The 12,304-nt window shown below is 48.7% G+C and overlaps 1 protein-coding gene across 1 annotated transcript; it reads right to left on the bottom strand.

Moving 5' to 3' along the window:
• Positions 1–358: 358 nt before the first annotated feature.
• On the bottom strand, positions 359–10,882 carry Tmem269 (transmembrane protein 269). The gene is made up of 6 exons (XM_032888608.1): positions 10,816–10,882; positions 7,889–8,018; positions 5,590–5,687; positions 4,678–4,821; positions 3,994–4,197; positions 359–579 (listed from the first exon to the last, which is right to left on the bottom strand). The coding sequence occupies exons 1-6, from the start codon at positions 10,880–10,882 to the stop codon at positions 458–460; spliced, it is 765 nt and encodes a 254-aa protein (XP_032744499.1). The 3' UTR covers positions 359–457.
• Positions 10,883–12,304: the final 1,422 nt, after the last annotated feature.

Raw genomic sequence — 12,304 nt, 5'->3', positions numbered from 1 at the left:
TTGTGAGGGACTTGTGAGGGACAGGGAATTGGGTAAGAGCTACTCAAACCCCCTTTATTTACAGACAGACAGACAGACAGACAGATATTCATCCTATCAATTCTGCTCCTGACTGATACACTGGTAATGAATGTAGGCTGCCAATCATTTTTTGAGATAAAGTGTCATGCATCCAAGGCTGTGTTTGAATTTCAGCCTAAAACTTAGCTTGGAAACAGACGTCTCTCCTGCCTGACTGATTCATGACTGCCCCAAAAGGAGTCCAAACCCTCAATACGGAGAAAGAAGCAAAGGCTTATGGGCCCACTGTGGGTTGAAGTGATTCAAGAGAGTGCACTGAGCATATGACAACACGAGCATCCGAAAGCTTTAGTGAGGACAGGCAGATCTTGGTCCAGCATGCTAAGCGTACAGCCCACAGAGCCAGCAGGAGTGGTGATGTTATGCTTTCCTCTCACTAGAGCTTAGTACAAACTCTTCTGCCCCAAAGGGTATCAGGAGAGAAGATGTAGGAGAGCGACCAAGTCAGGCAATAAAAGGCGGTGAGTGGGAACGGAGAGAAAAACAGCAGGATAACACCTGGAGGGAGAAAAGCAGACACTCAGTTTCATCAAGCGCCTCACATGCTCCCACCCAACCCCCTGTCCCTCACAGAGCTGAAGAAACAGCAGCAGGAGAGGCAGGAACCCCATGTGTAAGTTCAGTTTACTAAGAATATGGAAGCCCCTAATTGGAAGCTAATGCAATCTCAGGTCCATTCTGCTGATCTCAGACCAGAAGCCAAGTTCTGGCCAAAACTGATTTCAAGTTGATCAGAGCCTTTTCAATGGAAAAAAATCCTAATTATTTGGAGTTTAACATGCAGTGTTAAATGCCTGAGACCGCTTACAGGGTGGCCTCAGCTGTCACACCGGTCACTTTGAGTGATCAGAGAGGCTTGCTGGGCCCAGACTGTGCAAGGACATGGTCTGTGCCAAACACCCACTTTGATTCTAGAGTCTGAATTTGGTCCCTGCTAGGCAGAGGGTGAGTCTCTGGTGACCTTTCCTAGAAGACAAAGCTTCATGTGAGTGACCACAGGTCAGGGCTTTAGGAACTGAGTATAACTCTCTGGTGCCACCTAGTGTGGACTCTGAGGAGCTAGCATCTCCCTTCTGTGGTCACATCCCACGCCCCCTCTGCTGGTTCTGAACCACATCCTTTGTTGGTTGGCTTTGTCTGTTTGGTTTGGTCTTATTGTTATTGTTGTTTTAGTTTTTCGAGATAGAGTTTCTCTGTTATAGCCCTGGCTGTCCTGGAACTGGCTCTGCAGACCAGGCTAGCCTAAAAGTCAAAGATCCACCTGCCTCTGCCTCCTAAGTGCTGGGATTAAAAGGGTGTGTCACCACATGGGGCCACATCCTTGTGTTCTAACCAGTCTTAGCCATGAGTACCACAACATGCCAAGTCCTGAGGCCCCTCCAAGCAAGTCGCTGAACCTGATGTATTCTCAGGTACTCCCGGGACAATCCGAATTTCAGATGAAGAACTATGAGGCATCCGACGCCATCGTGGTACATCTACTCAGCACTGGACTCTGCTTTTCACGTACACTCCGTCTTACTCCTGCAACTTAGCATTACATCTACCATTCTCATGGGAGACAGGGGAAGTAACCTGCACAAAGACCTGATTCAAGTCTAAGCCTGCCTGGCCTTTAAAAACTAGACATGCTGACACAGAGCATCCATAGTCTCATTACAGGATCTGAAGTAGCCCAAGCTGGCCTAGAACTTGCTATGTAGCTGAGGATGACTTTGGACTTCTGATCCTTCGGCCTCCACCTCCCAAGTGCTTAGATTACAGGTATGCACCACCACAGCCAGTGTATGTAGTCCTGGAGATCAAACCCCAGGAAGCCAGGCCTACTACGAGGGTACTCTACCAACTGGGCTGCATCCCCAAGCTGACCACTATGTATTCTGTAAGATCCCATTAGATTATGACAGGTGACCTAACAAAAGATCACTTCTGGGAAAAGGAGTAGTTAAGGAGTGTGCTAAAGTTTTGGAAAACTGCAATTGGGGAACAGTCATTGATCTGCTAAGGCGAGAAGGCAACATTTAAAGCCATTCTTGTCCTTAAAAAAAAAAAAAAAAAAAAAAAGATGGCATTTACTCTCCCAAACTGGCCAGCTTCTCAGAGTCTTCAGTCTAAGGTGGCTCACTGTCCCCAGGTAAGCAGAGTATTAGCATCATCCACGAGAAATGTGCACAGTACTGGCGTTACCTGGGGTCAGAAGCTGTGAGGGGCTGTTTCCACCTTAACTCAGAGCAAAGAAGCCCAGGAGTCTCACGCCAGCTGTGTGGTTTATTGTGAGCAGAGGGGATCAACTCTAGGAGCAACCTCTGATGAAAACACTGAGCGAGGAGAGGGGAGGTGGAAAACATGGAGCCAGGGACTGTCACTCACAGTCTGGGACCCACCAGAGAGTCACCTGCCTCGTCGCCTCATTCAGTCTCAGTGAGCCTACAAGCTAGGGACTTAGGGATTTGTTATAGACAAAGGAGACTGAATTAAAATGGTGAGGTATTAACCCAAATTTATACACAACCACATGAAGTCAGAGCCTCAACTGAAGTCCATTCAGCTACAAACCCAGACTCTCCTCACCATTCTGCCTCTGCCGTTTGGGCACAAGGGAGCCAGCTCCCAGAACTTGGACAAGGAGGTTGTACTAATGCCACATAAGATACAAGTCTGAAGGGAACAGACTGTAGCAACCCAGAGTGGATCACAGCGAAGGGACAATAGAAGGACCTTCAACTCCCAGGGATGCTTGTCTTGTTCACAAGCACACATTATAAAAGAAAAACTAATGGTCCTTGAAGGAAATCCTAACTCAGGGCAGCTCTGTGAGCATCTTCTGAGGCTGGAGCCTATACTCTGCTGTCTACACGTGACTTCCTCTCCTCCAGTATCAACTCTTGTTCCAACACCTCTCAAGCCCAGTTGCTTCTCTGCATCCACCATGCCACCACCTGCCATCTGAACACCGGTCCACTACAGTCCAAGCGGTCCAGCTGCTCTGACCACATCACTTGCTGTCTGGGTTCCACCCAAGGTGTCTCATTTGCCTTTAGGATCAAATCTCAAACCCCACCCACTCTGCCCACTTCACTAGCTTAAGCCTTTGTTACTGGCTTTCCACACTGTTCCACTAAGGCTTCAAGGACCATCTTGGCATTCAGTCACTACCAGGCCCCCTTCCTGCCCATCCTTCAGATATCACTTAAACACCCTTCCATAACGAACCACCCTCTGAGAGCACCCTGTACTTTCCCAGGGCATCAAGACCAATCCCAGTCTGTAGTTACTTCACTTAATTTTGAGACAGAGTTTCACATTAGAGCTCAAGCTGGCCTGGAACTTACTATATCTCTTTTCTTTTTTTTTTTTTTTTTTTTTTTTTTTTTTTTTTTTTTTTTGAGCTGGGACCAAACCCAGGGCCTTGTGCTTGCTAGGGCAAGCACTCTACCACTGAGCTAAATCCCCAACCCCTCACTATATCTCGAACTTGCAATGATTCTCCAGCCTCAGCATCCTGAGAACTGGAATTACAAACACAACCACTATAACCAGCTTTGTTTGTTTCCAATTCTTGTCATTTTTATTTGTGAGTTTGTTTTGGTTTTCTCCCTATCTGAGACAAGGACTATGCCTGGTTCACCAGACTGATTCCCACATAGGCACAGGCTCCCTAAATTCTACTGAACTCATTGACTTAGGTAGACATTACTGAGCACAGCCTAATTCTATGCACTGGGAATCAGAGCATGAGGATGAACACATTTAGTATTTTCAGACATTAAAAACTAGTAAACTTTTGGGTATTTGATTTTGGAAAATGGCTAACGAAATTCGGTGGTAAAGGTGCTCAAGAGCCAAGTTCACAGCAGTGCTGTGGTGAGACACGGCGGGACCACAGAGATGGTGGCCAGTATTTGAACTCACCTCCTATATAAACAATTTTTTTCCAGTTGTCCGAATCTAGGATTTCATCATGTGGGTAGCAACTCTGGTCGATCATGAAGAGAATCATGAGTGAAGCCATGCAGCAAAGAATGAATGTATTGCCTTTAGTCAGAAGGCAGGTGGAGGCCAAAACACAGGAAGCATAGGGGCAGGGTAAGCCCTTGTATCCAGAGGAACCTCCTCCTAGGGAAAAGACCACAGGATCAGCTGCTTCCTGGCTCTAAGGGCACCTATTACTTTGGGTCTCCTCTCCATGAACTGCCATATCCCCTAAGCCCAGGAGTGTGGAGGTCATTTGGTCATCCACAAGCAGATGCCATAGAGGTTTGTGTTTGTATTGGTTCCTGAGGGACAGCAGGCACCAAGTGCTCTACCAGGTATGCCCACACCTTAAAGGGTCCTTGAAAAGCCACAGAAGGCAGCTGCCCTCGCTTTAGCATGGCTTCTCTTATTTGGGGACCTGGTGTGAAGCTATGCTCCATCACAGATAAGACCAGAGAAACACAGCTGCTAAGAGGCAGAGATCCGTGTCTCCCAGATCAGTGCTTTGCCAACACAGCCCTGAATCCCCAGCAGGCTCCAAGGGCGAGGAGTGCACAAGTGCTGGCTTCTCCTGCCCCTTGACCCCTGCCACAGATCTAAGATAAATTGGATTCCACTCACCAGCTGAATAAAAACACAGGCGGAAAGAAGTGGTTAGCACATAGATGATGGCCAGGAACCCATTCAGAGGCCCATCCACACCAAGGAGCAGCGCTGAGGCAAGGCCAAAGGTGGTGAAGACAGCAAAGTCATTCAGCTCGAGTCCTGCTTCAGGGGACAAGGTTAGCTCACAGGTGTGTGTCCTACACCCTAGCCTCTCCTGGAGCAGTGACAGTTCGGAGTGCTGGACTCTCAGAGGACAGCAGCTGCCCCCTTAAGGTAGCTTGGAGGTTAAAGCCTGGGCCTCCCCCAGGCTCTGCCTCTGCTGGTCTTTGTACCTCAACATATAATATAAGGCTTAGCACACGTGTTCACAAGCCTCAGCACCTTTCTCAGGCAAAAACTTTCAAGGTATTTTGAACCAACTGTTTTGCCTGGGGTTGCTTCTCATCTTATTGACCCTTACACCACCCTCTTCACTAAGGGAACTACAGAGGACACTCTTCACTTAGAATGAGGGTGATCCCCAACAAACACTTGGAAAGCAAGAAAGGATAAACAGTAAAGAAATTGCTTGAGTAAGTTGGACTGAGATCTTACCTTATAAAACTCATACGTGTGAGTTTGAAGTGTAAACACAAAAACAAAACCTGCAGCAAACTGGCATAAATCATAAGAAGAGTAAACGGAATTAAAACAGAGGCTAAGATAGGAATGAACACCAGGGCAGGGATGGGACAAAGATGGCGGAGAGCCTGCCCAGGGGATGGATCTAGGCTGCGACAGCAGGACTGTGTCTGCTCTCCCCATGGATGTGTGCACGATTGCGCACGAGTGACTGAGGAAGGCCTGCCTGATGTCAGAGCACGGTGGTAGGCGGAGATGGATGCTCCCCACGGTAAGGGTGAGATTGGACCTGAGGTCTAGACTCACCCTGTTTGTGGCAGATGTTGAAGTGTCTGGTCATCGTCCCTATTGCAATGTCTAACAGGAAGCTGATCAGAAGCATCCAGGAAGCACAGTGTGATTTCCTAGAGGGCAGACCAGCAGGACAGCTTCTTGTAGTGCCCACTGGACAAGTCCCTCACTCAATACCCACTTTCCACAAATCCCTCCACACACACATACACACATACACACAAGCACACACAAGAGCATTCCCCACACTCACAGCCCTTGTGGATATTGTGTTTTAAATGTTTAAATGTTTTACACACAACCTCATACATAGCTCTATCCCCAAACTCCCAGCACATGGTGGCTTCCTGACCACCTCCTCACGGTAATCACCAAGGTCCCTTACAACCCTTAAGTCCCAGGTGTATTTGATGACATGGGTTCCTTCCTGTTCTTCTCTTTTTTCTTTTTTTCCGGAGCTGGGGACCGAACTCAGGGCCTTGCGCATGCTAGGCAAGCGCTCTACCACTGAGCTAAATCCCCAACCCCTTTCCTTCCTATTCTTGGTGCAGCCTCTGCCACCGCCTCACTGACTGTTCAGCTAAATCACCAGGTATCTCTCTAGGTGTTTTTCTCCACTTGTGAAACAAAGGATTTATGCTAAGCAGTTTTCTTTCCTTCTCTTTCCCCTCCTCTCTCCTTTCCTTTCTTTCCTTCTGTGGTGGGTTAGGTGAGAATGGCCCCCGATTGGTGGAACTGTTTGGGATGGATCAGGAGGCGTGGCTTTGTTGGAGGAGGTGTGTCACAGTGACAGACTGAAAGTTCAGAAGATTCCAGCCAGTGCCAGTGTCCCTCTCTCTGCCTCTGGCTGTCTGATCAAGATGTAAGCTCTTAGCTGTCTTTCCCACATGCCTTGCTCTGCCATCATGAACTCTAATCCTATGTAAGCTCAACTAAATGTTTTGTTTTATAAGTTGTTTTGTCAAAGTATTTTATCACAGCAATAGAAAAAGTAATTAAAACATCTGTTCCTTAGAAGCCATCCACCATATTTTTTGAGATGGGGTCTCTCACTAGGACCTGGGACTTACTGGTTTGGTAAGGCTAGCTGGCCAGTGAGCCATAGATTCTCCTGTCACTACCTCTCCAGCACTGGAGTCTGAGTGCACACCACCATGCCTGGTTTTCTTACACACTTCTAAAAACTGAACTCAAGCCATCACACTTGTGCACAAGCACTTCATCAACTGAGCTATCTCCCTAGCCCCTGGTCTTGAACTCTCGATCCTTCTGATTCCACCTCCGTAGTGCTGGGGTTACAAGTTTATGTCACCATACCTGGCTAAATTCTAACTTTCCTATTCTAACCATCTGGTACTTATTTTTTCCAGTGCTGGAAACGTGGGCCTCCCACACTGCGGGCAAGCACTCTCCTATGAGTAACCCCAGGTCAGGGTTTGTACATTCTTTTCACTTCTGAACTTTAGTTTAATTCCGTTTGATCCGACATCACCTTCTCTATGACTTCTAGTCTTTTATATGTCCAGAAGGCAGTTTGTCTTAGTGAATTCTCCAGGACAGCCTGAGAACAGAGTACAGCCTGCTGTTCTTGGATGGAGCGTCTGCAGGTGTCGGTCACACCCAGGCACTGGGTGGCGCTGCCCAGCCTGATGTGCGTGCTGCTTTTCTCGGGTGAGTGTTAGGTGAGTGCACCTCCAACTTTGCTTAGATCCATCAGTGTCTGCCACAGTGCTCTTGAGTTTGATGTGTGGTAAGGATCTGTCAGTATCTCCCACATTCTCTCAGATTTGATGCTGGCTCTGCTCTAAGTGACTTCCCAGAGTTCCTCTAGTCCCCGCATTCTTCACTGCATCTTGTCCATCATGTGGCCCCAAGTCCCTCTGTGGGCAGCCAAACAGTCCACAGCAAATGTGCCCACAGAGGTCTACTGCCAAGTCTGCACTGGATTACAGTGCTTAGATGGCCCAGCAGAAGCAAGAGAGCCTGACCTCAACCACCCCAAAGAGCTTCAGATTTGTTTAGCCCAGACCTGAGTATCAAAAGGGGCCTGAGGCTAAATGAAGGTAACAGAACCTACAGTTGTAACACAAAACTACCCTCTCAGGATTTGCATTCTCCCACTATATTAGATCTAAAATTCCGTGTGTGTGTGTGTGTGTGTGTGTGTGTGTGTGTGTGTGTGTGTGTGTGTGTTTACTGTCCCCACCCTGAGTTGATCCTTTGCCATAGTGGCCAGGTCTCTGGAGACTGCACCTGATTCCTCATGCCATAGGCTCTAGCTTTAGGCTAAGAGCAGGTAGTGGCCCAGACCTACCTGCTGAAGCTGCAGAAGATGGAGAAGAGCCCCAGGATCATGTTGGCCAGGGACAAAGCATTAATAACATCTTTCCAGGAAAATTCAGTCATCTGAGAACTGTTCTGCTCTTGGTTCATGGCACGATGACCTGTGGCCCAGGAGAGAGGTGCACAGGGTTCTCAAAGCCAAAGGGTCTCCGGAAAGCCTCCCAGAGACCCCATCCAAGAACTGCACCCCCTGACACTCTGTGTCACCAACTGGATTAAGAGGACAAATTAGCAAGGAGACACTAGGGTTAAAGACAGGGTTTGGGAAAGCTTAGCAGTGAGTCAGATGAACTTGTGTGGACATCCACTCCCCTTGCCCTGGCCCCACAGGAGCTTTCTGGACACCTCAGAGGTCTCTATCTGAGATGGAACCTTGTGATTGACGAATGGCTGACTGGAGAGAAGCTGTACCCACTCCCTCGAGACCTCAAGGCATACCACAACACCAGTCCCATCTCCAACAGAGAAGGAAATGAACTTCTCAGAATGGACATGGACGCCACTCAGTGGCTCCCCAGCACTTGCCACTGTGTCCTCACCTCTGGTCTGGGCCAGCGCAAGACCCCAGCAGGAGGAGAATTGGGGGCTAGGGCTGTGGAGTTCACCAGGACAGCTTTACCAGACAGCCTCTGCATGTTGGGACAGACCATGTCCAGGCCTTTGACCACCCAGCATGACCCCTCTCGCAGCAGCAGGAAACTAGCCGGCCTATCCACCTTCACAACCAGTCTTGGCTGTTCCTATACTATGTCCAAACAAATGTACCCCTTCCACATAAACTGTTAGTATCCTCTCTACTCATCATGTCAGCTGCACACAGTGACTCCGCCCTTGAGTGATATGAGTTAATTCTTGCTCTCATGTCCACTTTCTCTTCAATCCCTCACTCACTTTGAGGTGCAGGCTTCCAGACAGCCCCTCTGAACAGTTCCAGGCTCTTATGACCTTAGCAAGAATTGAGACAAGGCCAGATGTGGCAGTGCACACCTTCAATCCTAGCTCCTGGGAGGCAGAGGCAGGCAGGTCTCTGAGTTCAAGACCAGCCTGGTCTATAGAGTAAGTTCCAGGACAGCCAGAGTTACATATGAAGCCCTGACTCAAAAACAAAAAAAAAACAAAAAACAAAAAAAACAAAACAAAAAAACCAAAAATCTTAAAGGATCGAGACAAGCTTTTTGTTTTGTTTCAAGAAACCCTGCCACCAAGTTGTCCAAAACTAGGAGGGTCTGGACTTGGGCCAGGGACTGGAGGCATCACTGAAGAGCTAGGTGTGCCCATAGGCAGCCTTAGTCACCAAAAGAATCAGTGGCTGTGCAACCACAACCATCAGGACTAACACCTAAGACAGGAATAATGTACACCTCAGAAAGCTGAACGGGAAGGGGAGAAGAGCTGACCTACCATCCCACTCCATGAAGCTACACAGCCACCTCTCCTGCCTCAAGACCAACCCCCGAAGGACAGGATACCTCAGTTCCTGAGCCAGGTACCTGGTCATATGCCAGCCCACACACTTACCGTCTCCTAGAAGAACAGCATCCCTGGGACTCTGCTTCTCAGGGCAGATCAGCAGATGCCCAGTCTCCCAACAACCAGACATTGCCCCATCTCACCACCTCACAGATGTCTTTGTCTTAATGGTTAATCATCTGCTACACTGTCTCACCGTCTACCCTGTCCACGAACCACTTGGGCACCTGGGATTCCCACTGGCCCTGTGAGCTCAGTCTGGCAAGGGTTCTCATCCCTGCTTACACATCCCAAGGAAAGCAAATAGGACGGAAAGGGGACCACCTTGGAAGATGTCACTCTGAAGTTACAGGAGGAGACTCAGCTCCGCCTTGAGTGTTCATCCCTCTGAACTCTGCCCTCTGAACAGGATGATGACCATGCTCTGACTAGTCGAGTTAAGAGAATCCTTATTGTCTTCAAAGGACGTTCAGCCAGTCAGTCTCTCTGTCTAGAACAGTAGTTCTCAACCTGTGGGTTGTGACCCCTTTGGGGTTGAATGACTCTTTCACAGGGGTCACATATCAGATATCCTAAATATCAGATATTTACATTACAATTTATAACAGCAGCAAAATTATAGTTATGAAGTAGCAAGGAAAATAATTTTATGGTTGGGGGTCACTGCAAGATGAGAACTAATTGTATTAAAGGGCAGCAGCACTAGGAAAGCTGAGAGTCACTGGTCTACAGAAATGAGGCACAGGCATGCTTTCACAAGCATTCATCGTGGCCCCTTATTTTACAGATGACAGAGCAAGGTTTCCAAATGGAAAGGACTTGTCTCAGGAAATGGTGAAGCCAGCACTTGTACTGAGTCTCTTCTTTCCCAGTTAAATACTATTTGCAAAAAAGTGCATACATGGGTCCCAGGAGCAAAAGGATGAGGCTGGGGATAAGAAGAACTGTTCAAGTCCACAGGAGAGCAACCTCTTCACTTCTAGCTAGCAGCAGGTCTGACGGTTGGTTCTGTGGACACACAGATGACTGTGGATTGATCTCTCAAGGAACAGTCAGGTAGAGGATGCAAGTCAGCACGGGAGAAGAGACATATCTTGTGAGCACAGACGGGTGACCCTGTCTGGGGGTGGCTCTCAGAGGAGGGGTACAGCTGAAGCTGGTCTGTGCCCAGCCCTGAAGGAGCAGATCTGGTCATATGCCAGCTTCTTGAATTCTTCAGTCTGGAGTCCTGCCCCACACCAGCCCTGCCTACCTCTCCAGCTCCCATTCTCCAGCCCCACTGAAACCCCTCTCTTGGGTACTTCCTTGGGTCTTTGATTGGTCGTCTTTGAGGAGCCTTCTGGTGCCTGCAGAGCTTGTAAGTGCTTGTCTTGGAAGGCTTCTTGTGCTCACCGTGTAACACCTGGCATTCTTTACTAACTTGCCTACCTTGTCTTCTTTTTTTCTTAGAGGGGATGCAACTTGAGTGCAGATTGGAGTCTCTTGTGCCAAGCATGAGGCCTGACAATAAAAGTGTTCAATGTTAATTCATACAGTACACCTTCTAGGCCCTCTTGCTGCACTGACTCTAAAGTACCCAGAATCTAGCCCTCTTCATTGAGGCCTTTGAGAAACCATTTTAGATGAAACCCCTTCCATGAAGCACCCCAGGCAACTGCTCAACCCTTATCATTTATTCATCTCATTCTTTCCAGTGCCTCCCTGTGCTGTGCTTTGCATATTTGGGTAAATAGAACAAGACCCATGTGCCGACTTCGGATGATATAGTCTTGATGGAATGTTAGATTCTTGAGGAGACATGCTATGTGCAACTAAGCATGTTCCAGTTGCCCTGGGTATACCAGGAAGCAAAGTCTGGGGCAAGGGCAAGGGCAAGGACAAGGGAGAATCATTCTGGTGACATGTACCAGAATGGAAGGTTGGGTGTGATTGCCAAAGAAAATTAAAAATGCAGCAATTCTTGGTTCCCAAAATACAAGTGACTGGAGGTGAAGTTGGGGAAGTCTGAGCTGGGGCCCTCCCAGAAGTGATTGTGGGCCAGCCCCATGTGGGACTGAAATGAATTGGGGAGGAATTGAGGAACGGGAACTGTTGGTGAGAACCCGCCCCGGCGGTACTCCGGGGCTCACATGACTCTGTGTTTCTAGAAAGAGGACTAAGGGATAAGCGTTCCCTCACCAGGCAGCATGAGAGGCTGGTAAGAATGAAGGTGTACTTTCCAGCAATGGTGTCTCTTGTCCTTCCTCATCGCGTACATTGCCATTCCTTCCCGGAGGCCAGAGGCCATCTCCTGCACAGACCTGACCTCTTGAGAACAGGACACACTAGTCTCTCGCCAGCCTCCCGCAGGTTGTCCGGGTAACCCGGTTAAACCCAATTTTGTCTGATGACGAGGCACTGGCTGGCCTGATGCGCCTGTCCCTCTTTCTTGCCCCACCTGCTCTATGTCAGTGGGGAAAACTTACCTGGGGATCAAACATTCCTAGATGAGGCTGAGGCTTTCCCGCTGCCTTTTGAGGCAGAGGGTCCAGCCCAGTGAGGGTGCATCGATGCGGGTCCAGCCTCTTAACCTGGCTCTTAGCTCACAATCCAGAGGACAGGGGAGGGGCTGCAGAGTCCTTGGACAGAGGCACCAGACCCTCAATTTACAGCTCTTGTAGTGGGCGGCACGAGGCGGAGCATGGAAGATTTTAGGGGAGGGGCCTGCTTTCTCCACCCACATGAACCTGATAGAGCCATCCTGGGCTCATTCTGACTTCTGCTTGGTGCAGACTCCTGCTGTTGAGTGTCTGGGGGTTAGAGATCAGCTGGGAGTAAGGTGAAGACTGTAAAAAGCAGGCTGGGGTCCACAACGTGAAGAGCACCTTAAGTGTCAGCTCCAAGTCGGTATGGCCTTTTATAGGCTCGGATTTTTGTA

Source organism: Rattus rattus, chromosome 1 (genome assembly GCF_011064425.1).
Source record: "Rattus rattus isolate New Zealand chromosome 1, Rrattus_CSIRO_v1, whole genome shotgun sequence".
NCBI lineage: Eukaryota > Metazoa > Chordata > Mammalia > Rodentia > Muridae > Rattus > Rattus rattus.
The sequence above is the reverse complement of the archived record's forward strand: the minus strand, read 5'-3'. Positions and strand labels throughout refer to the sequence as shown.